Here is a 24,604-nt window from a genome sequence, read left to right as displayed (position 1 = left end):
GATTATTTTTCAGATGAAGTCTAGGCGATGCTGGCATTTTTAAACTATGTAATTATAAATTGAGATTTTGCTTTTTATAGTTACTTATTTTACCACTAAATATTCGACAAAAAAATGGCAAAAAACGTGCAAATTGCTATGTACGAAGCGCAAATAATATTTTATGATGTAAATTTTAAAAACTAAATAGGTAATATCGGCTGTATAATTAATTTCCTCAATAGTTACAGAACATTTTATTTAACAAGAATTAAAATTAATTAAAATTAAACGATATAACAATTCGAAATAATGATAAAGATTATAATAGCTTATGTGAGTAATTCTCTTAGTACCTACTCTACTACTAGTACCTACTAATGATTTTATTTATTATATTTTATTTATTTATTATATAAAATATTAATACAGATAAGTATTTCAGAGTAGGTAGGTAGGTATGCTCTAAATAAAGCTCCATGACCTACATGATCATTATTTAGTGAAGACATAGGCGATATAATATAATCTATGTTATTTCCAATTCCACTAATATTAAATTTTGGTATGAATCTATCTTTTTTTTCTAATTTAAACTACTTAAAAAAAACTTAATGTTTTTTAAAATAATTTAAATTGATATGTTGCTAATTATACTAAAAACCTGCGCACACGCAGCACCTCGTTTACCTTATTATGGGAAGCCGCACGCCCGACGCGTCACTCAACGTCAGTCGGCTCTGCGCGGGCGCATAAACACCTCCTTAGCCCCCGTTTTAGGGTCTCGCGGAATTGTTACCATAAACGTGTTTGGTTTATTCATGCACGAAACGATGACCAAAGCTTTTGCTCATATACCGTTATACGATGCATAATCAATCAAATATTTATGGTTGCGCTGACTTCCTAAAGACAAAATACAACATTTTATAAAAAGGGATAAACTAAGGTTGACATCTGACTGTTTTATGTGCTCTTTGTTGCTATAATGTTAAATTTTAGGTATATGGAGCAGATAGACACGTTTGAATTCATATATACGGTACTTATTTAATAATATCACTTAAATGTTGTTGAAATGAACCTTAGAAATATTATTCAAGTGGCATGGCTGATAAAATACGATCTTTACCCGAATAAAAGTATAGGTAATTAAAATAAGTTCTTGTTTCTAATCGACAACTATTTTCTAAAATACCAAACAGATATGATCAATAAATTACTTTGTAGATTCAAATTATTGAATTTGATTTTAAATGATGATCTGATATAGATAACCATTTCCTATAAAATTAATTATAAATATTAAAAAATATTAATGTAATGTCCTTCAGACCGATTTCAGTCATGGCGGCCAATCTCAAGAGAGATTAGCCAACTACGCAGGAGATATTATAGTGCACAAGTGTGTGCGCAAACACGGGTGCACTCTCTATTCCCTAACTCTCATAATCCGATGGGATGGCTTATACACGACCGGAAAGAGTTCAGGCGCAGGACCAACGGCTTTACGTGCTTTCCGAGGCACGGGAGTGTACACACTTCCAACTTCCAGACTCCAGGCTGCTACTGAGAGTTTTCTGACAAAAAACTCAATAACTTTTTTTTGACCCGGCCTGAGCATTGAACCCAGAACCTCCGAGTCTATGGCCTTATATTAAGCCACTAGACCAACTAGGCAGTCATTTTTATTCATTAGTCCATTTAATTTATTATTATTATGATTAAAAAATACCTACTTACTTGTTCTCTTTTCACTTATTTTTTTCGCTTATTGGTACAAAATATGTATTATAATCTCATGTGTGATTTGGTCTTTGTATAAAATGAAAAACAATAATTTACTAACATCATCGCGAATGTACATAGACAAATATGTCAGAGTGTACATGATACCACATCGCAGTCAATATATATTGTTTCTATGTAAAATAGGCAAGGGAAGCCGACCAATAAGCGACGCTGAAACATTCACGTAGAGGAGTAATTAAAAATTCAAATTAGAGAGTCGAGTCCCCTCGACGCGCAATTGGTGATTATGCGGCGTTAATTACGCGCGACCAATTAAAACACGGGGCGACAGAGCGGCACGGAAACCAGCCAATGGGAGCTGTCGACTGAAGCGAGGCGTGGTAATTAAGACGAAAGGGTTGATTTTCCGGGCGTTCTTACTGTGAGGGCGTTGATCGCTCCCTTTTAGGTGCTTCTTTCCAAACACCGTAAGCGTCTATGTAATTTCCATTGTTTAGTTTCCCTTAATATTTGTTTACTTGATTAAAAGAATTAACTATAAAATCAAACTCATTTTAGTTATGTGTATTCTTGGTCGCTCCAGCAATGCAATATAATATCCTCAGATAATTATGATTTATCACAAATAAAGAAACCAGTAGGTACATAACTTCTGCTAAAACATTTTACGCGATGAAAAATCGCCTATCCAAAACCGTTTTCAGACCCTTCAAAGAAACAATAAGGCAGGTTTATTTGCATGCAGCTATTCATTGGAACGTAAAACAGATGTAGGTAGAGGGAATTGAGTTTGAAATAGGGAAGCCACACATCCTACACGCGATACCGAAACTTAGTAAATACCAACCAGTATTCTGAAGAACTTAGTACGTGATTCAGTGAATTAAAAAATAAAAAGTATTTAAAATATATATATCTTTTCTGACCAAGATGTAGAAATAAAGCTACAAAGAGAATAAATCTTTAAATGAATCCCGCTTTAGATAAATACACTCATGCCAACCCTAGTTGAAGCGAGAATTTCGCGCCGCTCCGCGTTGTAAATAGCCTCCACGCACCTCACTACGCCTCTAAATGCGCCACTATTTGACTAAACGAGAGTTTTTATTCACCTTCCAGACACTCACGATTCAATTCTTGTTCCCCGAAACATTAAACGAATAGAGAACTTATTAAATGTTAAACGAAATTGAAACGCTACAATATCGTATTGTACTGGTTCGAATTTGAGGTATTGTGTATTTAATATGGAAATTAATAAAGAAGATGTAATCTAAAATGTTCTAGGGAAGGAAATGTGTAAGTTTTTTTATCACACAAGGGATTGCAATTCCTTGTACATAAAGGACTATTGCGGAATTGTCTCGTGTCTAAAAATAGTTGATGCACTTCGATTTCATTGCAAAGGAAACAACATCAGCCGACTCTAACGTGTTATTAAGAGAGTCGATGAAGTGTAAATGATCCGCGAGCCGAAGTCGACCCAGCATACCCCCGGCCCCCACCCCCACACCCGCCCGTCACCGCCAGAAGAAAAATGCTAACACGCCCCCGCGAAAACTATTAGTTATTTTGGCACCCCTGCATCCCGTGCCGACGATTATACTAGACCGTTTGTTTTTACCCTGTTACGTAAGGAATCGCTATGAACTCTACCTCGAATACAATCTTTACTTTTGACGTACCTTACTGCAAACTTGCATAGAAAGTCACTTGACCGCTAAGGATTCACCTAATGCCTAAAGATATTATTGTATTGTAATAAAAATTTCCACGTTTGTCATAAAACGTCATCAGTCAGATTTTAACATAATATTATCGTTAGTATTACTGTATATAATTATAGGTACATAAGTACCACGTTAAGTAAGTAACCACGCTGCTCCAATGCGGGTTGGAAGAATACACATGTGACAGAATTTCAATGAAATTAGACACATGCAGGTTTCCTCACGATGTTTTCCTTCACCGTCAAGCACGAGATGATTTATAAACACAAATTAAGCACATGAAAATTCAGTGGTGCTTGCCCGGGTTTGAACCCACGATCATCGGTTAAGATTCACGCGTTCTAACCACTAGGCCATCTCAACTTTTTCTACCTTTTACCTACCTTTTTATTGAATTGAAATCTAAATTACTGAATGGATCTTCGGAGGTACCAATTACAACAAAAAAGGAACTTTATTTGCTATAGATACCACTAATTTTTAAATAAGGAATCAATAAAATTTATTACTAGGTTTAATATAAATTTATAATATAGTAAAGATGATAAAGGTAAGGTATATAACTGTTTTTTTTCTAAATTAATCAATACAATTCAATAATAAACAACACTGTTTATAATAAATCAACTAAAAATTTAACCTAACAATAAAATCTGACTTCAGAGTAACTTTGATGAAATTCAAAGCATGATAAAGAATATGGCCCATAAAACTTTCATTGCTGTTAACTTATTTATGAAGTTCGCTACATATTTAATACTTGCCTCAATCATAAACATGAGATACATACAAAGGAAATATTTGACGACAACATTTGTATTATGAGACAATTACTTTTCACAAGTCCTCGTCTGACTGACGTTGTACGAGCACAATGGAGTTGTTAAACCAATGGTTGAATTATATTAAGACAACTCATAAGTTTTAAAGTCTTCAAGCCCTCAATGTGTAAAGTATGAATACCTAAAACAAGATTTAACCGTAACGAAAGGTCTCAGTAAAACGAATTGAAGTTTTTCTTAGATTAAAAGCCTCGCCAGAATATTTTGAAACTTTGCTTTATTTTACAACATTACCCCCGGAGAATGACAGGGAAACTGTCAAAGTTTCGTTTCTAGAAATATTTACGTAAATATAGACCACCCAACTTAGCTGAGGTTATAACGCATAATATATTTGTCGCTGTATCCGTGTCGCTCGATCATCCACAGAGGACACGCGGTACAAACAGGCCCTCCCATCTGTCATCGGTGCTTCCGACACTGCCTTGTTAATTGACCGTTGTTCTCCGCACACTATATCTACATACTACATAATATTCGCAACATGAGCAGTCTTATTTATTAACAATTCTCATTGATACCATAACAGTAATAAATGTTAAAGGTTAATATCGTAATCATTTCTATTTTTTTTTTGTATTATGAGGATTTTTTCGAGGTGGTAAATGATTGATTGGAACTCAGTGGACAAATTACCGGTCCAATCTTCCAGCGTTGCACCGAATGTAATGTATTGGGAAATGTAACTAAAAACACAAAGCAGTACAATACATAGCGGGTACACAAAAGACCAACACGAGCACACGATGCTCGGACACAGTTTGTACGTACACGAGTAGACAAAGCACACAAACACGTGAGGTCATCTCCCCTCATTAGGTGGTTAGTTTTCCGGGCGTGTCCGCGGAGTCTGCGGACGTGCGGGGGTGTGGGGGTGCGAGGGGGGCAGGGTGAACTGCCGGGAAGTTACTTAATTAATCCCCGAGCGGCCGCCATTGGCCGGCGCTGGGCGGCAGATCTTCGCCCACGCGTTAATTGGGCGGCGTGCCGCGTGGATTAGACCAGCGCCTTCGATTAATGAGAGCTCTTTAGTCCTCTATCTATAGATAGTCACATAGATTGACTTGGTACGATTCTACCTATTGTTTCAATGTGCCTACACAGTATTCATACCTAGTACCTTATGTTCTTTTATTGTATTCAAATTGTCGCAATATTTTAAGCGTCAGTAAAATTAATTAATCATTTTAGTATTTTAGCGCCGTTTAAAAAATGTTATCTAAATAAGCGGTAACAGTTGACTACCTGCCTCCTGTAAAATACTTATAGATATTCTAATATTACTGCAAATACTCGGGTAACCTTTTAAAGTATTAATAAATATTGTAGTAGGAGAGGAGTTGGCTGGAAACTAATATCGCTCTCTTCGCGTCAAGTGAACGTATAAAGCTCAGATTTAGCGAGAGCCGGGCTGAGCAGGCGTGAAACGCCCAGGTAAAGTGCCTACTTACAAGGCGATATACGAGGAAACGTAAATTATAATATTGTGTGTGTCGGAGCTAACCCTCTCGCGCCCGCGTCGCCTTACCGCCGGCCGTGTGTGCGCGCCGCGCGCCCACTGAAAGAAAAGCAATTTCCTCGGGCGGCACGGGGAGGCCGGGGGATCGAGGTCTCGCGCGAATATCATTTTGTTCATTTTTTCATTCGGGCGAGTTAATTCGGCTTCGCGGCGTAGTCGGCTATTGATTAGGGCGCGTCTTACGTTTTTAATTTGTTTGCGCGCGCAGCCACGATGCACCCGGCGAGATGAGTTCCCGTCCCCCCGCGTCGCCCGTCGCCCTCCACCCCCATCTAATGAAGCCTCCGCTAACTACGCGCACTGTAATAATCACGATCCTTTTCACAATCACGCTTTGACGTCAAACGTTTTCGCCTAGCCAGCTAACTAACAATGCGCGCCTCCTTGAGGAAAAACATTATGTTTTCCATTTTGTAAACAAAATCAGACAGCAAGTAAAAATACATCGTAATTGCAGGCGACATTCTATCTAAATAAGAAAAATAAAATAAATAAACATATATAGAATTAAACTTTTTATAAAAATGTATAGGTAGGTAGGTTTTAAAATGTTCAGTTAATACCCAATGAAATGAATAGCATCGACCATAATTGGTTATGTATCCACATCTCTGGCCCCAGTACCCCGCCACCCTTCCCCCTAGCCCGTGAAACAGCACCGCCTGTATGTGACACATTAGTAAATGAGACGACATTCGTTACGCGGAGCGGGCCCGACTGTTCTCTCATTGAAAGCCTTCTGAACCAAATTGATGGTGAAAAAGTTTGTCTAACTGCAAAATTTATATGTTCTTATAATGTTACAATTAATATTATTTTGAGAAATAAGTCTAATTATAATATATTATCTAATCTCGTTCTCTAATTATATTTAATTAATTAAAAAATGAAATCTATTATATATCATAAATTTAATAGACATGTAGTTATTGACAACATCCTCCATACTATAGTATCTACCTAGTAAAAAACATTTTCCAGACTTATCGTTTTGTTTATTAAGTCAAAATAATTATTATAATAATAGTGACTGCATTATATTCCGTCAATGGCTCGTAGCGCTGTCAGTGGCGCGGCGGTGTGAAAGCGACTCAATAAATCGAAACAGCGTCGCCTCCGCTCGGCCATTAAGTCTCGATAGCGAGTACTCTTCGGTGCTTACTTTGTTTTATTACTTTCATTTTATTATTTTAATTTGTGTGTGAGTGCGCTATTTGCGTGTGCGCAGTTTGTCGCGTGCCCCGCCCACCGCACGGCGGCCAATGGCGCGCGGCCCGCTAACGAGCTCGCCCGCGCCCGCGCGCGCACCCGCGCACGCTCCGCGTCTGCGCCTGCGCCTGCGCCAGCGCGCCCGCCGTGGACATCGCGACAATGCTCATTGTTTAAAACGATTCTCATTTTGTTTTAGTCAACTCCATCTCATCGGCTGGTACAGGGCACACCTCCCACCGAGCGATAATTTCAATGTCGCCACGTATATTGTGATATTGACTGAGATTTAGCTTTGAAATGCTTTAGCTTCTCAGGCGCGTTTCGTCAGCGCTACTCAATAAGCAATAAACTATACGCCTCCGAGAAGTTATTTTAAAGTCTGACTGGGATGCGACTTTACGCCTTTTAAAGGTTATTGTGTTTCCGAAACGCAAAACTTATTGCTTGTTGTCATCTTCGAAAGAGCTTTTTTGCACTTGAAAAACAGCAAATAAAATATGAAGTAAAACGTTCTATAAAACTATAAATAACGAATATAAAATAGATATCATCTTTATTTAAAAATGTTCCTATTAACGAAAAACATCCGTGGCACTCAGGTAGATAGGTACGGTTTCCAATGAAATTAAAAATCTATTTTAAAAGAATACCTACTCAAGAACTAAGTAAGAACCTGCAATTGTAAAATAGGTCGCTACACAAAGCACTAGTCGCCGGGTTTCTCGAGTAACTATCATAATTCATGATTCCCTTGTTACAAGGAGAGCTGGATACTTTATTCTGTAGGTTTCCATTTATTTTGTTCCTATTAAACTCATTACTGGGAGCAACTGTTGGAAAAAAATTCAGCAATGAGGAAATTCAGAATTTTATATTATCATTCTTAAATAATATTTAATCGTTTTAACATTTATAATATTTAAACGATACCAATAACAATCATCGTCAAACCCATGCGAATGCGAAATAGTTGAAAATTTATATCTATTTATAGTCTATACTAATACCTAGGTACTGTTTTAAGGTAATAAACGATCTTACCTTGCAACTAACATTTGAGTAAGAAGATAGATGATACTTTGTACCTATGGTATTGGCTTTCAATAATTAACCGCGAAGTAAAATATAAACAAATCTAGTAATATATAATTTCAATAAAATATAAATGTCTCTGAGTAACGCTTCGCAAATACGAAGAACATATTCTTAAAATGCTGTGTATTTTTAACTTTATATTGATTGAAAAGATATTTGCAATGATATATAACAACCAAAGCGTATTTCTGCTATAATTTATTTAAAAGAAAAACCGTAGCAGCGTGCGACAAATAAGATCACCGTTTGCATCTCCCTTTAATCTTCGATCGTTGAAATGATATTAAAGAGGAAACTAAGCAATTGATAGTAGAAATGGGCGGTGAAATAGAAAAATATCGTCGGACGCATTCGTGGCGTGGTAAAATATTCAATCGGGGCAATTCGGGGTCCGGGTATAAATTCGGCCCCACCATTATTTGTAGCGCGACCGAAAATCGGTTCGTACATTGATAGTCGTCATTTTTCTCGTCGCTATCGTTAATATTTTACGGGTGCGTGTCAACGGTTTATGGGCCCACTCTTAACACTAAAACGTTTTAGCCCTGCTCTCATTGTTTATAACATTTTACTATCCACTTTTTTATAGTTTATTGCGACTCGAGTGCCGTTCGGGGTTACGACACGTAACCGTTTGAGTGACAGTTCGATAATATGCCATCGAGTTTGATTTTTATTGCGGCCTCACAGTGTCTCAAATACTAATAACTATTCGAACTGACTTCATCGTCTCGTGTCCGTAAAGTACCCACTCACTCGTATTATGTACGTGTATTCACCCCTTTAAAATATATGCAACCTCGCCATGTGACATTGTAGTTCGAGAAACACAATATAAATATTTCATAATAGCACACAATTATATTTTATTTTTACTTAAATTTATTATTACTCGGAGGTATCTGTAATTATCCATCCAAGTTGGTGAGCTGTGGAAAAGAATTACTCTCCTTTGTATGTGTGGGGGTTGGGTGAAGGTGGCGGAGGGTAGGCTCACATGGGACGCGCTCTAATGAGGTGCCTGAAAGCGACAATGTCTTTGAGCAAAGCAAACGTGTAGGTATCTACATACGAGGGGAGGAGTTCCACCTATCTCAACTTACGTCGCCTCTTAGATACGACGGCTATGTATATATTATGGCGACACACAAAACTCTGTGCCGTCCTTAATTATGTGACTTAATACGGTTTTAATTGTTCATTAAATTAAGTTATTAAGTACTTGCTGTAATATGTTGTAAAATAAAAGAACCAAATTAATACGAGTTTATTTAATAAAAGCTAATTTAAATATATATCTGGAATAAAAGTTGCGTGCTACTTATATTTAGGTTGAATCCATGTTTGGTAATTTTTTTTTAAATCTTTGTGGTGTACAGTAAAGTAAGTAACGAATTCATTAATATAATCAAACAAACAAATATGTATTAAAATAAGATGTTGTCATTATTAATTGAAATAAAACCAATTTACGTCATATCCCAAGATATCAAAGATTTTACCGAAGTAGGTAGGTAATTAAGTGGTTTTCTATATATATTTTTCTTAGATTCCTTAAAACAATATTTTCAAATGATGATATGTAAAATATAATGAAGGGAAAAAAAGTAATATCTGTAATAAGAAGATTTGAGAGCTAATGCTCGCATGCACTACGCTGTAGTTGGGAGGTGACGGGCAGCGCGTGGATGGGCCGTGGCCGGTGCAGCACGCCGGGCGAGGGCCGAGCGCCTTCCGGCTTCGGGGCCGTTTTAATTTCCCGCGCGAGGCGGAGGCGGGCGGCGCGTTAAGTTTAAACACCCGGAGATGAGTCGCGCACGTACTAATATCATGCACGGCCCGGGCCGTCGCCATAGCGACGCACACTCAAATGACGTGTGTGGCGCGGCGCCGGGTGTGAGGCCGGGGGTAATATGATTTGAACGGCCCCGGGCGCGACACCCCGCCCGCTTGTTTGCTCTCCGATGCAATCGCGATACGAGTCCCCCGCCCCCTCGGCCCGCACACACATCTCTCACCTCCGTCTTCGATAACCGCATCGGATTCCTTGTTGCAAGCCACCGCATTCTATTGAAATAGATACTCGATACCGCCTAGCCACCTACTGCTCTACTCGCTTTACCTACACGTCACCCTTTCTCACAATTTTCGACTTTACTCCGAGGATCATCTCTTCCGCTTGCAATACACTGCCACTGTTTATATTTTTCTACAGAGTTGACTATATCTAGGTTTTTACAAAAAACAATATAAATCGTTAAAGTCGAGTCCAGGCATCAGAGAGCCCGGTTCGCCAACCCCGCCAGGCGCCCACTAATAATATAGTGTACTCTTTTTTTATAAGAGAGCACTTTTCCAGCTCATATTGGACATCTAAATATTACACCTTGGTTCAGACATAACTTACATGTGATGATGCGATGCATCTTGCATTACATATAACACATCATCGGTGAAGCTGTGCGGGACAATAAAGCAATACCTACACATAACAGTCAATTCAGATTTGTTAAATATTGTAAGAACTCGTATTATCATTGAATAGCCGCACTTCAGAATATAGTGAATATCATCATATAACAATATACATATTATATACCTAATATTCCTGGGTCCTTTAATAAAAGATTTTTACAAATATTTTTAAAAGTCGAAAAGTCGAAGTAATTGTCAGTAGGACTTAGTTCTGTTCGGATCGCGCCAGAGTAATTGCGAGCGGCCGCCAGGGGCCGCGGATAATGCCGCGCGTGATATATGGTACAGCGTCTAATAACAGAGCTCGGACCTCGTGCCGATTATCCCTTTTCTCGACAAAGACGATTGGTATCGATCGCTGCGACGCTCGCTCTCAGCTAATGAGTGCAGGATTTACTAGTTATTATCCACTTTCGCCGCTGGCCCGAGGCGCGATGAAGACGTCGCGGGTGCGGGCGCGAGGGGCTCGAGCCGCAGGCGTACAATTTGCCGCGCTCGATCGCTGGACGCCGAACACCGTTGCCCGTAGCGCGCCTTGTGTTTTATCCTCGGTAATTGCAAACCCAACGCGAATCGCCGTCGAACGACCACCACACGACCGATGGTCGAGGGTAATTGCACTATTGTTCTAAACATCCACAGCACCCGGACAACTAAATCGTTTTTCATCTGAATTGCAAGTAGCCTCCGTTCACTTGTTATTTCAATAACAATTAGTGTAAGTAAGATTAAAGCTTGTAAGCGCTTTATGTAGCGAAGATTTTATCTGCAATAATAAAGATTACCTAATTGTTATATTAGTACTAATCTAGTAAAGACGCCATCGTAAACCATTGACAGTGTTTATTGTGTAAATGGCTCTTTTAATTGTAAACGTTGCGTCGAAATATAAATTAAAAATGTTTTCAAGGTGGCTGGGTCGTGGTTCGATGTTTGTGCTCTCCGCAGCGCAAGCACGGTCACTGCTGAGTGCAGCCAAACGTGGTATGAACAACACGGGCGCGCTCGTCGACGTCGGAGCAGGGGACGGCGAAGTGAGTCGTCGGTTTGCTCATCTCTATACACAAAAATTCGCTACTGAGATATCGAGCTGCATGCGAAAGGCATTAAGCAGCAAGGGATACACGTAAGTTACTTTTAAAAATAAATATTTATGCAGGCAGATTGCCAAACAGATCACCTGATGATAAGTGGTCACCACCTTAAATGATCAATGCTCGATCACTCTGCTGTTAATCACCATTCAAACCAAAACACAACAATACTAAGTGATGCTATTTAATTATAGAATAAGTGGGATGGTGAGTCCAAACTTTTTGTCCAAGTGACTTTTTACTTGGTACGTTTTACGTATCTGATATATGTTGTTGTTTATCATTTGTTTTAGTATTTTAGTCCCGCCAAACGAAAACATTATTTCGCTAATGTCACGTTTTGCTCGGCTATTCATAAAATACTCGTCTGCATACATTACATTAATACTAAACGCCGCCATTGATCGACCTTCTTATTTTGAAAACCTAAATAACGATTACAATTTAACTTTCCATGAAATTTAGATAAACTTTTTACATAGTTACTTCTAAATTATTTTTACAAAAATAGGTACGTTACGTAAGTAAGCCATAGATTATTTTAGAAGATGATTAATGATGACTGAATTCATATGAATTTAAGTCGAAATTGTTTATTTGTCTTTGCTCCTCTTCATCGGTTATATAATTTACAATCAAATTTGTTCTCTCAAGGTTGCTAGATACAGAGGAGTGGTGGCGCGAACAGCGCTTTGATTGCGTGTGCATGTTGAACTTGTTGGACCGCTGCAGCAAGCCTCGGAGCATGCTGCGACAGGCCAAGGCTGCCATCGGGCCCGACGGCGTCCTCCTGCTCGCTCTTGTGCTGCCCTACAAGCCCTACGTTGAAGGTAGTTAAAGCCTACAACATAGTGAATTCAATGACACACCAATATATGAAAAACTTAACATTACAAGTTTAATAAACTGTTTTAAAGATTTAGATGGTAATTAAAAATAATACATTAATACATACTTATAAAATTCATATGTATTTCATATCTAAAAATTAATCGGATATTAAAAACAGTTACAGACCAGCAATCAGCAAATCATGAATCAGCTTGAAAACGTTCTTGCGCATATAGTAGTGTAATTTATACAGTGACTAAAACCGAAATAAACCGGTTTACGCCAACTACCACGAGCCTCGAACTCTCGCATAAGGGGCGTTTAGAACTGTCAATTTATTTATTATTCTTCAATTCGTAATTAAGAATTACGTTTAATATGTATTATTTACAAAAATAAATATTAATTTATCTGCTGACGGTGCACTATTACAAACGCAAAAGCGTCTCCAAGCTGATTTGACTGTACTTCATTCTTACGATTAGCCATTTTAGTTAATTTTATATTTATTCTGTTTCACTTCAGTAACCACCGATCACAAGCCCGAGGAACGTTTGCCAATACAAGGAGTTACCTTTGAAGAACAAGCGGCTTCGTTCATGCAGTTCATGAGAGACGAGATCGGGTTCGAGGCGGTAGCCTGGTCCCGGGCTCCGTACCTGTGCGAGGGAGACTTCGCCCAGGCCTACTACTGGCTCGACGATTCCATATACGTGTTCAGCCCTATTCGGGAATAAATCGAAAAACTAAATGTTCAGATGTTCATTCTACCTCTGGATTCAAACGTTCAAGTAATATTAAAATAAAATACGTAAAATATTTAAATAACAATAAGTCGCAGCATTAAGTTAAACGCGGACGTAAACAATGATCATAATACCTTAATTGTGATCACACGAACTCTTGTTCTCATCTCCACGGCGTATGAAATGTCCCAACATTTGTACCAATGTAGTTAACTGAAGCTATTGCTAAAAACACTTAATATGTACTTATTAACATGAAAAATCGGCTAAAGGTAAATCAATTACTGATGTAATATTAATATTTTATTTCATCAATTAAATTAAATTAGGTTCATATTAATTCAAGGTAAAAGCAGTTTAAAAAAATGTCATCCTTTTATAATTGACATTTATTCTGGTAAGAGTAAACAAATTTATACTTTAAGGAAGAAAAAAACATTCCATTTGTTAAAAATCTTACATTATATAAATTTGTATCTATATTATAATAAGTAGGTTGATAAATTTATTAATAATTGTTAATTAAATAAGCGCAAGATTTTCCTACCTCATTAATAAGACAGCAGACGGAAACGAGGAAATGAAATTTTATAATTTATACAATATGGTGATATTTAACGAATTTTCCAACGATAACGTCGCATGTTCGCTGAAGCATCGAATGAATCGTGTCCGTTCACTTCACTTTTATAACGAAGGGAAATTATGGCTGTATTTTATTAAATTTACATGAAGTAGCTTTTATAAATAACAATCTAATATTGTCAGAAAGTTCTAGATCAATTGCTCCCCTATTGATGTTAAAAAGCATTTTTTACCAATCTTCGAACGAAAATCGCAAATCGATTATTGCTAATTACTTTAAATGCTTCTTAGGGTCGTAACCATTCCTATATCTTGATATTGGTATATTAAATGTTTTTAAAATTGTAGAATTTCCCTGTCCAAACTATTTATTACATGTTTTTAAATCTTTATATCTAGTGTAGAGATCTCTTTATTTAAGTCTTAAAAATTGAAACACTACCAGCCAAAACTAGGAGTGCTTCGTCATGTTTCGATGTTTTTGTAGTTTAAGATAATATTTTTAAAGAGCAGTATAATTTATGCTTAACACAAATAATTTCATTTTTTCTTGATATATTTATGTGTTTGTGAAATTGTGATTTTATCGATGTTAATTTTAATAAACTTTTACGTGTATTTGGAATAAAATTCTTGGATATATATTTTTGGTTTAATTACACCAAATGTTCTCAATGTGTAATCGCACGAATACATCATGTAAAGGAAATACTGTGTGACGTTTAAAAAAAGCCTTTAGATATTGCTTTTTTTCTACATTTCTTTTCCGCTGCGAGTTCTACCGGTGATAATATTTGTCTTATGAAAAAGTCAGATTCATCGCTGATTAATTAATTAATGATTATTCAGATTACTGCGTACTCTAAGCTATCCTTCCCGGCGTCGGGCCTCGGTATGAACGAAGATCATGTTCAACAGTAATGTCGTGCCAGCGTCGTGGACGATAAACGTCGAAAGGAAACCTGTCAAAGTTGGTGGGTCGATGTCTCGTGGGTCAAGTATCGAAACATTCGGTTGGGATTGGGTAGTTGGCAACCTTTGTCAAGTCCTTACGTCGCCTATACCGCAATGTTTGAAAACAAAAGGTTTGAACCAATGCGTCTTACCTACTTTAATAGAGTGCTGAAACGTGGACACTGTCGTAAACCAATTACGAAGGACCGTTAAGAGTAGGCCAATCCCAGAAACCGCGCAAACACAGCGTAGAGCCCTCCAGCCCGGTCAGCTCCACCTGTTAGAGGTGACGGTGGCGGTGGCGCACCCGACTGGATACGGAAGTTGGAGAACCGAAAGTTTAGACGCACTTTAATATTTGTAATTTTTTCAAAGTTTCACTTAACTCGAAGGTTACTTCCATACCCAGTAGTTGCGTAAACTTCTTCAGTAGTTGGAAATAATATATAAATAAAAATAACAAATTTTCGCATCACTTTATTTAGTCTAATGCTTTTCGATCCATTTATTATAATATTTTTACAGGTAAACAATATCGGCAAACAGTTAATTACATGGCAAGGCCAATCTTACACCATCTAAAATTTTAGGGTTACAATACAAATAAGTTTGTTTAAATACCAAGAAAAATATACATTTAATTACGTAATAAACTAAAAAGCCACGAAAATTTTATATTATCACAGGGTCCAGTTGCCAGATTCCAAAATGCAAAATCACTTTTCCCTAAACAGAATACGAAAAACGATAAATGTCAATACAAATAACGTGTATAAAACTTAAATAACAACGAAAATAATTAATAGTCCATTGCAATAGAACGTACAAAATATATAAAAACAAAATTCTAAAATACCTCAAATAACAGTATTCGGGTATTTAGCGGCGAAAAAGTTGTTTTGAAGACTTAACATAATTGATAAAGCATTAATATGTATTTATGCAAAATCCAAATAAATAATATTTAGCACAAAATTTTAACTATAAAAACTGAAAAAAAAAACTCCTTTTTTCGTTATATTTTATACATTGTGCATGTTCTATTTAAATGGATTACACGATTATAATATTATAAATTGTCGAAGCAAAGGTATTATAAAAAATAATAATAAACTTTACCCGGAGGTACACGGCTCAGTCGCACACTTAATATACGTATTATGTAATAGAAGACAGATTAATGCACTATTTATTCGAGATTATCTCATAACGGACTTATTGTTACATTATGGTCGTACAAATGTCACCTAAAGAAACGGAATCACTATATATTCGTTAATCATAATTATATTAAACATTATTTATGCTTCAATTGAAAAATTGCAAATTACATAAGTCGAAGCATCAATTGTGATAAAAAAAAAAAACTATGAAATGATTTCGGCGTGATGCTGAATTGAGATCAAAATGTTTAAATTCCTCCTCAAACAGTGGCTCCTTTGACGTATGATATGTTTACTGCTCAAATTTATTTATAATAAATTACAAATCGCGATTGGTTAATTTTGCCAATAAGACCAATGTTTTAAGAATATGATATCAATTTTTGACTAGAAAACTTAATTCTAATACAGAGAGAGATTCATCCGGTCGTTATAATACTTCGAGGAAATGAACTTAATACTAGACGTATTGTAAAAGTTTCAGAAGAAAATGTTATAGCCTCGTTTCATATTTGGATGAGGCAGCCACGAATCAATACCTAAGCGTCCTTATACTGCTAACTGCCTTAGTATTAAATTATTAAATATACATAATGTTGTAATATTTATAAAGAGCTGTTCTTATTGTAAGTAGATTATATGTGATGATTTCGAGAGTTCAATTATAAAAGATTATATATATATAACCGGTAGCTCTTACATAAGTACAACCTTATTATATATAATAAATGTCTACGACTGTCGAAGTTTCGTACCTCGGTTTTCTTTATTGCTCAAGCTATTAAGTTTTTTTATATCGAGAATTTCCATAATACGTAGTTTTTTAGAAATATTTTTTTATTCACCGGGTTGGCAAATTGTCTTATAAAATCGATCCAAAGATCAAATTATTTAAAAATCGATTATTTTACAATTTTTGCCAATATCCATTCTCATAATATGTTAATTTAATTATATATGAAGATCGTAATCAGTAATATATACATATAATTTCGACTACGAACCCTCGAATGATAGTCGAAAGTCAAAAGTATGTGTACGCTTTATAATTTAGAACTAAAGTACTAAGATATAAAATTTAATGTAGGCTTTGCCTAATTATTGCACTAACGAACTTTAAGTGATGCCTATGAAAAAAAATATGTATAAACAATTTTTTTAAGTATATGAAATCAAATATAAAAAAAAATCCATAGTAAACATTTAAAGCTTTACAATAAACATAGTCCATGAATATATTTAGAGTAATCATTTTGTCATTTCTTTTTTAAATAAAACACTTCGAAGAGTACAATAAAATACAGAAATACCGAATCGTTCAACCAAATACAAAAATATTCAAGTTTTATAAACTAATGAAAACTTCAACTCTGGACAAGTCCCTATACCGTACAATGTCCTCGATACAACCTTTCTACACATTACACCGACTCTACTTACACTCAGTAGCTATCTATAGCTTAATGTGAAAAACTTGCAGTCTTCGAAACGATACTAACCTCTCAATCACTTTACACGACAAGACATGGCTATTTATTACAAAACATTCCATTATAATTGCTTAATACTAAATCGAATGGTCAAAGCCAATTTCAATAATAACACCATTATAAAAACTGGGCAAGTTTTTTCATACAAAAAATTAATTAATAAAAGTCTATTTAATTTAGACATTAGCCGACAACCCACATCAACGCACATACGCAAGATTTACGCACGCACGCGTGTGTGGACACGAACTACGTGCAAATGGTCTTGTTCGTGTACTTGCATGTGTGCGTGGCGTGGTACGTGGATGTGACTCGCAGCTCGAAGCCCATAATTAAAATTCTTAATTTATATAATACTTTAGATCCATGTCAAGATTTCCGTCAACCTACAACCTATTACACCTCTATCACAGTGTAAATAATGCACTTACAACAGTAAACCGAGACTACAAGCTAGAAACGCCAAATCGATACACAAATATAAAAAGAAACATACGATAATAATAATTATAATAACATCAAAAGCGCTATATAGTAGCATACGAAAAGTACGTAACATAAAATAATAAAGGTCAGATAAAAGAAAATTTTCATTAAGAAAAACCAACAAGAATAAAGCAATCAATAAAATAGTACTTAATTCTAACAAACATATAATGTTTTTCTTTAATTAAAAATACAATTTTGTGCTTAAAAATGCATTAAACTATAAAATTATGTTTGTGTTATTGTTACCAATTGTAAAAAAAAAAGTTTCTGTTTAAAATATAAAACATGGAAACTTTTGGATAAAATACTTTCATTGTTTATAACATACATAAAAACAACAACAGTCATTGTAATTTAAAAAAGGAAATTAAACGGCTTATATTGCACGAAACATATTATCCGAGTCATTTTTAAAAACTCAAATACCAACCTGCCGAATCTTCTATTGTCAATAAAAAAAAATTAAAACATTTACTGACACCACAGTTGATCCGATCTACGAAAACAAATGTGACGAAAAACAAAACTGCAAAGGCTAGTTGCCGCTCACGATCTTACGACTTTCGAGTTCCTCCATGTTGTTTGAACTGAAAATCAAAAATTAAATTATTATCATTTTGTTGATATAGTAAATTAAGATTGCCACTTCTCACAGTAATAATAGCATATAACCTTCGGCTTTATGCGGTCCTACTATTATTAATAGGAGTATATAAAGTAGCAGTAATGAGCATATTTCCCCCAGTTGCCAAACGCCTCTTTGTCTATCAAAAAGAAGGTTTTGGAGCTTTAATGATAATTAATGTATAACATACAAAGCAGAAGAAATAATCAAGTTTCCTTATGATATTACCTAACCAACTAACAGGCGGTGAATTATAAAACCTAGATTTGGTTCAGCTCGTGCGAGTGTTATATATCCGGCCCGAAGGACTAAATGTTTGGTTGACTAAATGACCAGGGTTGTACTAAGGTAAGTGGAATTGACCACCACGGAATATTTGGTTTAAAAGTAAGTAATAGTACATATTTAATGCCATTCCTCAACAGTAAGCTGACTATTTCCGCATTGTTCGTGAAATTAATGTAGATCGTGATATATAACAATATTTTTTTTTATAGAATAGGAAGGCGGACGAGCATATGGGCCACCTGATGGTAAGTGGTCACCAACGCTCTTAGACATTGGCATTGTAAGAAATGTCAACCATCGCTTACATATCCAATGCGCCACCAACCTTGGGAACTAAGATTTTATGTCCCTTGTGCCTGTAATTACACTGGCTCACTCACCCTTCAAACCGGAACACAAAAATATCAAGTATTGCTGTTTTGCGGTAGAATATCTGATGAGTGGGTGGTACCTACCCAGACGAGCTTGCACAAAGCCCTACCACCAGTCTTGCACAAAGCCCTACCACCAGTACAAAGCCCTACCACCAGTATATATGTAAACTGTGTTGTTATGCCTGTTATTGAGGTATATGATAAAAATTACCAGATTTTTATTATATCATATGTCTTACCGTAGTTTATCATCATTTTTCCATGACGTAACTTGAATGTGTGGAGGCGGTAGATAGCTTCGTAAGGACTGAACTAACTGAATCGTATCCAGCAAAACTGTAATAATATCACAACTTATAATAGTAGATATACAAACATACACAGGAATTTGTAACAATAGGCATGATGACTGATTTTAAAATAACCTTCTATAATGTAGGTACACGTCTACTATTACTGAAAATCATTTTATTTCAGTAATAAACTAACTGTTTACGCAAATAATTGCATTTTCATTTACCTATTTTGAATTTCGTTCGAAAACATCCGCAGGTGTCATGGCGCCTGCACGTGACGTCACGCCACAGTAAACGACAGTAAACGTTGTATTGTGTCTATACTCAACGAAGAAAATCAGAAAGTATTGCGTATTTCCTAAGGTTAAAAATGAATTCCAAATTTTACAATTGGTGTGCGGTCCCTCTGTATAAAAATACATCAATATCAACATCTAACAAATTGTTTGTGTATGTTCCAAACAAGAAAATCGTGAGAAATAAGTGGCTTAACGAAAATATATAGAGGCAGAGATTCATAAAGATTTATTATATATTTATGATACATTTAGATTTATAGAAGTATTCGCAAATAGGTCAATTCACTAATTCAGTACTAGCGGAGCTAAATGAAATATTGTCTTAAAAAATCTTACTGGTAAAAAATATAAGGGCTCTTCATTTGCGAGTAATACTATATAGCTAACAGAAAAAACCTATGATAACACTAAAGATAAACAAAAATGTACTTACAAGAAAGTTTTCACATTTCGAAATTCATATGAACAAAAGTCTTTATTTGATGAAAGAAACTCTCCTAACATCAACAAATCAATCCTGGTCAAATTAGAGGAATTTGCCTTAACAAAACCTTGTTCTATCATTGACGGTTCTTGGATGTTTTATTATCTTCACAAAACCCCGAATAACCAACGACTCAACTAATTAAATGATGCAAAATTAATTTTGAAACGCGTAAACACAACAACTGTTCAAGAGAAAGGGTTATAGATACTGATGCTTGACGTCATTTGCTCTGATTGGTGTTTTAAATAAATTGGCCGATTACAGAATTATATACTTTTGTTTTATTAAAAATCTTATTTATCTCAATATGTATATTAAAATGAGATCATTTTTTAGAATCCTTTTAAAATAGTTTCTTCTCCAAAATCTTTTATTTTTTAATTCTTTAATACTGTCATCATGCCTATTGTCTAAGGTCCAACTAGTCAAAGTTTCAAAAGACCTAGATGGTGACTTCTCTATCAGTAAGTAGGGAAATAGTGTTTTTTTTTAATGTTTAAGAAGTAGACGAACTCACTCTTCTGCAGCTGCTCGCTCTGCTTGCCGTAGGGCTTGCACATGGCGGGCCGCACGCAGGGCCGCATGCGCTGCAGGTTGCGCGCCAGCTCGGCGAAGGCGCGCACGACGCGCTCCTGGCCGCCCGCCGCGCCGCCCGCGCCCGCCGCGCGCTCGCCGTGCGCGCCGCCCGCCGCGCCGCCACCCGCGCCGCCCGCCGCGCCGCCGCCCGACAGCGACTCCAAGCTCTCGAGGTTGGCCCTACATAATGTAATATATATATTTATATATTATAAAACTGACTGTACATAGCTTCAAAATAAATGAATAAACACTTTCTATATTAAACAGATCATAATTTTTCATTCTTTCAAATTTTATAAAAATAATTATTTCTCTATAGTAAAAATCATTACATAACACGATATAAATCCACACAAATCATCAGTTTAATACCAAAAATGTTTATTGTGTATAAAAATTAACCATGAAATAACTATGCTATTTAAGTAAAAAAACATTTTTTTTTGTTTTGTATATTGAGTTAGGTAGCATATAGAAATCAATAATATACCTCAAGAAATCAGTAAGCTTGTGTTCATCAGAGTAGTGGTGTTTGGACTTCGTCTCGAGGCTGGAGTGAGAGCTGTTGGACCGTTGCTGGTGAGAGTACTTATCAATAGAGGACTGGTGGCCCAGAGATCTATTCTGCTGCAATAACATCTGCTGAGACAATTTCTCAGCACGTCGTTCTGATTTTTCACCAGCTAAATTGGCTGAAATTTAAAATAAATATAGTATAGACACAAAATTACCTTTAACTGTCTTATAATAAGTGTAAGTTTTATAGAAAAAAATTGGTGAAATATTACTGAACAAGAAACAAAGGAATATTTGTGATTTTTACACAGTAACTCACAAAGTGCAGCAATGTGTGGAGCGATAGGAAGCTGGTAATCTTGAGGTAGCGCAGCTCCGCGCAATAGCCGCTCTACTGCTGCACTATCGGGAAGAGCTGTGCTGCCTGCCTCTGAGGGTATAATACATTATTTTTCAAGCATACATATTGTATAAAAAGGAAATTGTTTGCCTTGTATATGATTCATTCTACTTGTTCGATTGACCTAAGTGTACTAATAAAGTACAACATTATAGAAAAAAGGACATATATTCTTATGTACATGGCATCAATCTTATAATAAACTATATTCTATATATTCAATAATTTGCCTGCTGATATAAAAAATTGTTCGAGCATGCCTGCCTTTAAATCAAAGCTAAAGTTTTTTTTTTTAAAATATAACACACATACAAACACACACAAACACACAGCTAAACGAACACATCTACACATACACATATAGAACACTTGCAAACAAATAATAAAAATCTATTCTTTTATTATTTATTTTTTGTTTCTTTTATTGTTAGTCTCAAGAATTTCTTTTTCTGGTCATTGGTTTGTACTGTATTTTGTTATAACATTACGTTTTCTGTCAATTTTTTTTTATTTAAGATTGTCTACCCTTTTTATTGTGTGAAATTTGTTAAATTGCTTTATAAGTGAACTGTATGTTCTTTGAGTAATAATAAAGATCTTTAAACTGATATAGCGTATTATCTGAACATAAAGGATATTGACAGTCTTTACTTCTTAAGAATTTTACTGCAAATAACTTATCAATTTTAATTGATATCTTATGATACAAATGGAAAACTCAGCAACGATTTAACTTTTTTAGGAAAAACATAGTATGCAATAAATTAAATTAAAAAAATACATATACAGAATTTATTTATGTATTAGACATAGGAAAGCAACCTTGCCTACTTTATGCTATCAACTTTTCGAACAAAATTGGTAATATAATGCTTATACCTTTATACCAGTACACAATACAGCACACACAAGCAATATTTGGCAGTAGAACTGTTAATATCAACAGACTAGTTTTAATAATTAAAAAGTAATCGCTTCACCCGTGCATAAGGGAGGAGGTATTAGGTAAAAAAAGCATTTATCCATCCTTTAGGTTCACGTTTGCTTCATAACAAATTTTATCAAAATCAGATCAGCAGTTTAGCCTTGAAAACAGAGACTTTCACATTTAAATATAAGTATAAACGCATACATTTAATACATTATATTAAATAAATATAATAAAGCAAATAAAATTGTTTATTGCAGAGCAACAAATGGAACTTACCGGGGATATATGTTGGTTGTTGTGACAAGTGTTGCTGAATTGATTTTTGTGTCATCTCTAATTGATTTTTGTAATAACGACAAGCAGGATTTGGGCAATTTTGAACAACTTCCACTATAAACTCCTTCTCCATACCAAATTGATCACGTCCAATAGTATATGACTCTACAACCTGAAAGGAAAACGCATAGATGAAGTACTTATGCTCTCACTACAAACTATATGACAATTTGTTAGGTCTGGCCACATAAAAAACTAACTAGTTATATAAACAAAATTACTCTATTGCTCAATTTTAAGACATGATATTATAATTTTATTAAAATATAAGAGTCAACTCTTCTTTCCAGTTTTTATTCCTTTTCCTCTCCAGTTTTTAACCAGGACTCATATTAAAACAATATTTTTTTTAAAAACTATGTACTTACGGCTCGGACAGTAGCTTCCAATCCAAGATGCAGTCCATGGGGACCATTCATGTGTTTTAACATTACAGCATTAGCAAAATGTTCATATGGAAGAATTATTTTTCCATTTTCACGATAAATCAATCTACCTTGAGCATCTAAGCCCACTCTTGAAGCCATCATTCTAATAATAAAGAGTTTAAAAGTTAATAAAAACAAATTTATTTATTAAAAAATATTCATCCATGTTTTAATAGAATACTAGCTGTGCCTGTTTTTACAGAGCATTAATAAATCTAAATCGTTTACTTTATCCACATATTAAGGGGAGTTTGCTATGAGTGGACACAACAATAGCCCAAAGGGTCAAGATTAAATCACCAATATTCACAAACTAAGCGGGCTTTATACTATTATCCTACAGAGGTTCCAAATATAATATTTAATAATTCAAGTTAAGTTAAAATATGAAATTATATTTTAACTTAACACTAATCTAGTGGCTGGACTATTTCTGACTTGAGAATTTGAGAATTTTAATATTATTGAAAACTTACTGTAAATAGGCAGCACTAGGAAGCATAGATGATTCTTTTAAATCACTAAAGCACTGTAACAGTTCAATGCTGGGACTCCAGCCCTTATTTTGCAAGTATAATTGCAGCAGCATGTAAAGTTTTTCTGTCACATATCCCTCAGCGCTATGCGGTGCAGCTGCGCTTGAACTGCTTGAAGCAGCGCTAGCATTTCCCGTGCTTTTCGCCAGAACACTTTTCATTGTCTCCGCCAAATCCATCTTGTAGATGTCTAAATATGTCCTCTTTTGGGAATCCTGTGCGAATATGAAAGTAAACTAAATAGCATGTTAATAATCGATAGCAGCAGACATTTGTAGAAGTTCAAGCACACAGTTGCAAAAGTAAACTTACACTCACCAGAATGAATGTGTCTTTATCTACAAATGCGAAATACAATTTATACAAACAGAATTGAAAAAACTACATTCATAAGATGTTTTATGATAAAAATAAGAATAAATTATTGAATTAATGGAAGCTTCTTTCTTTTTGACACTGTCAACATCGTTGTGTTTATAGATTATCTGTGTTTTTACACAGTACTATATAAAATGTAGATAACCTATACATTTATAAATTGGGCTTTAAAATA

The 24,604-nt window shown here is 35.4% G+C and overlaps 2 protein-coding genes across 6 annotated transcripts in view; one reads left to right on the top strand and one right to left on the bottom strand.

Annotated features, from left to right (window-relative positions):
- Positions 1–14,502, top strand: part of LOC126774412 (protein-L-histidine N-pros-methyltransferase) — a 47,460-nt gene extending 32,958 nt beyond the window's left edge. For all 4 annotated transcript variants that reach the window (XM_050495930.1, XM_050495932.1, XM_050495931.1 and 1 more), the window contains 3 exons: positions 11,515–11,730; positions 12,353–12,528; positions 13,055–14,502. In XM_050495930.1, coding sequence (XP_050351887.1) covers positions 11,515–11,730; positions 12,353–12,528; positions 13,055–13,266 — 604 coding nt within the window. In that variant the 3' untranslated portion in view covers positions 13,267–14,502. The remainder of the gene's footprint in view (positions 1–11,514; positions 11,731–12,352; positions 12,529–13,054) is intronic.
- A 1,306-nt stretch (positions 14,503–15,808) lies between these two features.
- LOC126774404 (uncharacterized) lies at positions 15,809–24,515 on the bottom strand. Of its 2 annotated transcripts, none has more exons than XM_050495918.1 (9): positions 24,370–24,515; positions 23,992–24,287; positions 23,456–23,618; positions 23,028–23,199; positions 21,740–21,850; positions 21,395–21,596; positions 20,843–21,081; positions 19,483–19,579; positions 15,809–18,543 (listed from the first exon to the last, which is right to left on the bottom strand). In XM_050495918.1, exons 2-9 carry the CDS (start codon positions 24,228–24,230, stop codon positions 18,492–18,494), a joined length of 1,275 nt encoding a protein of 424 aa, XP_050351875.1. In that variant the 5' UTR covers positions 24,231–24,287; positions 24,370–24,515; the 3' UTR covers positions 15,809–18,491. The 2 variants fall into 2 exon arrangements, with proteins under 2 accessions (XP_050351875.1, XP_050351873.1); XM_050495916.1 differs by having other exon boundaries at positions 23,992–24,266; positions 24,370–24,498.
- Between the last annotated feature and the right edge of the window lie 89 nt (positions 24,516–24,604).

This window comes from Nymphalis io, chromosome 16 (genome assembly GCF_905147045.1).
Source record: "Nymphalis io chromosome 16, ilAglIoxx1.1, whole genome shotgun sequence".
NCBI lineage: Eukaryota > Metazoa > Arthropoda > Insecta > Lepidoptera > Nymphalidae > Nymphalis > Nymphalis io.
The sequence above is the reverse complement of the archived record's forward strand: the minus strand, read 5'-3'. Positions and strand labels throughout refer to the sequence as shown.

Coding starts and splice junctions, on each gene's coding strand:
- LOC126774404 (XM_050495918.1), bottom strand. CDS start 24,230: ATGGATTTGGCGGAGACAATGAAAAGTGTTCTGGCGAAAAGCACGGGA. Junction 23,200..23,455: donor TGGAAGCTACTGTCCGAGCC/GTAAGTACATAG, acceptor TTTTCCTTTCAG/GTTGTAGAGTCATATACTAT. Junction 19,580..20,842: donor GAGCGAGCAGCTGCAGAAGA/GTGAGTTCGTCT, acceptor ATATTATTACAG/TTTTGCTGGATACGATTCAG.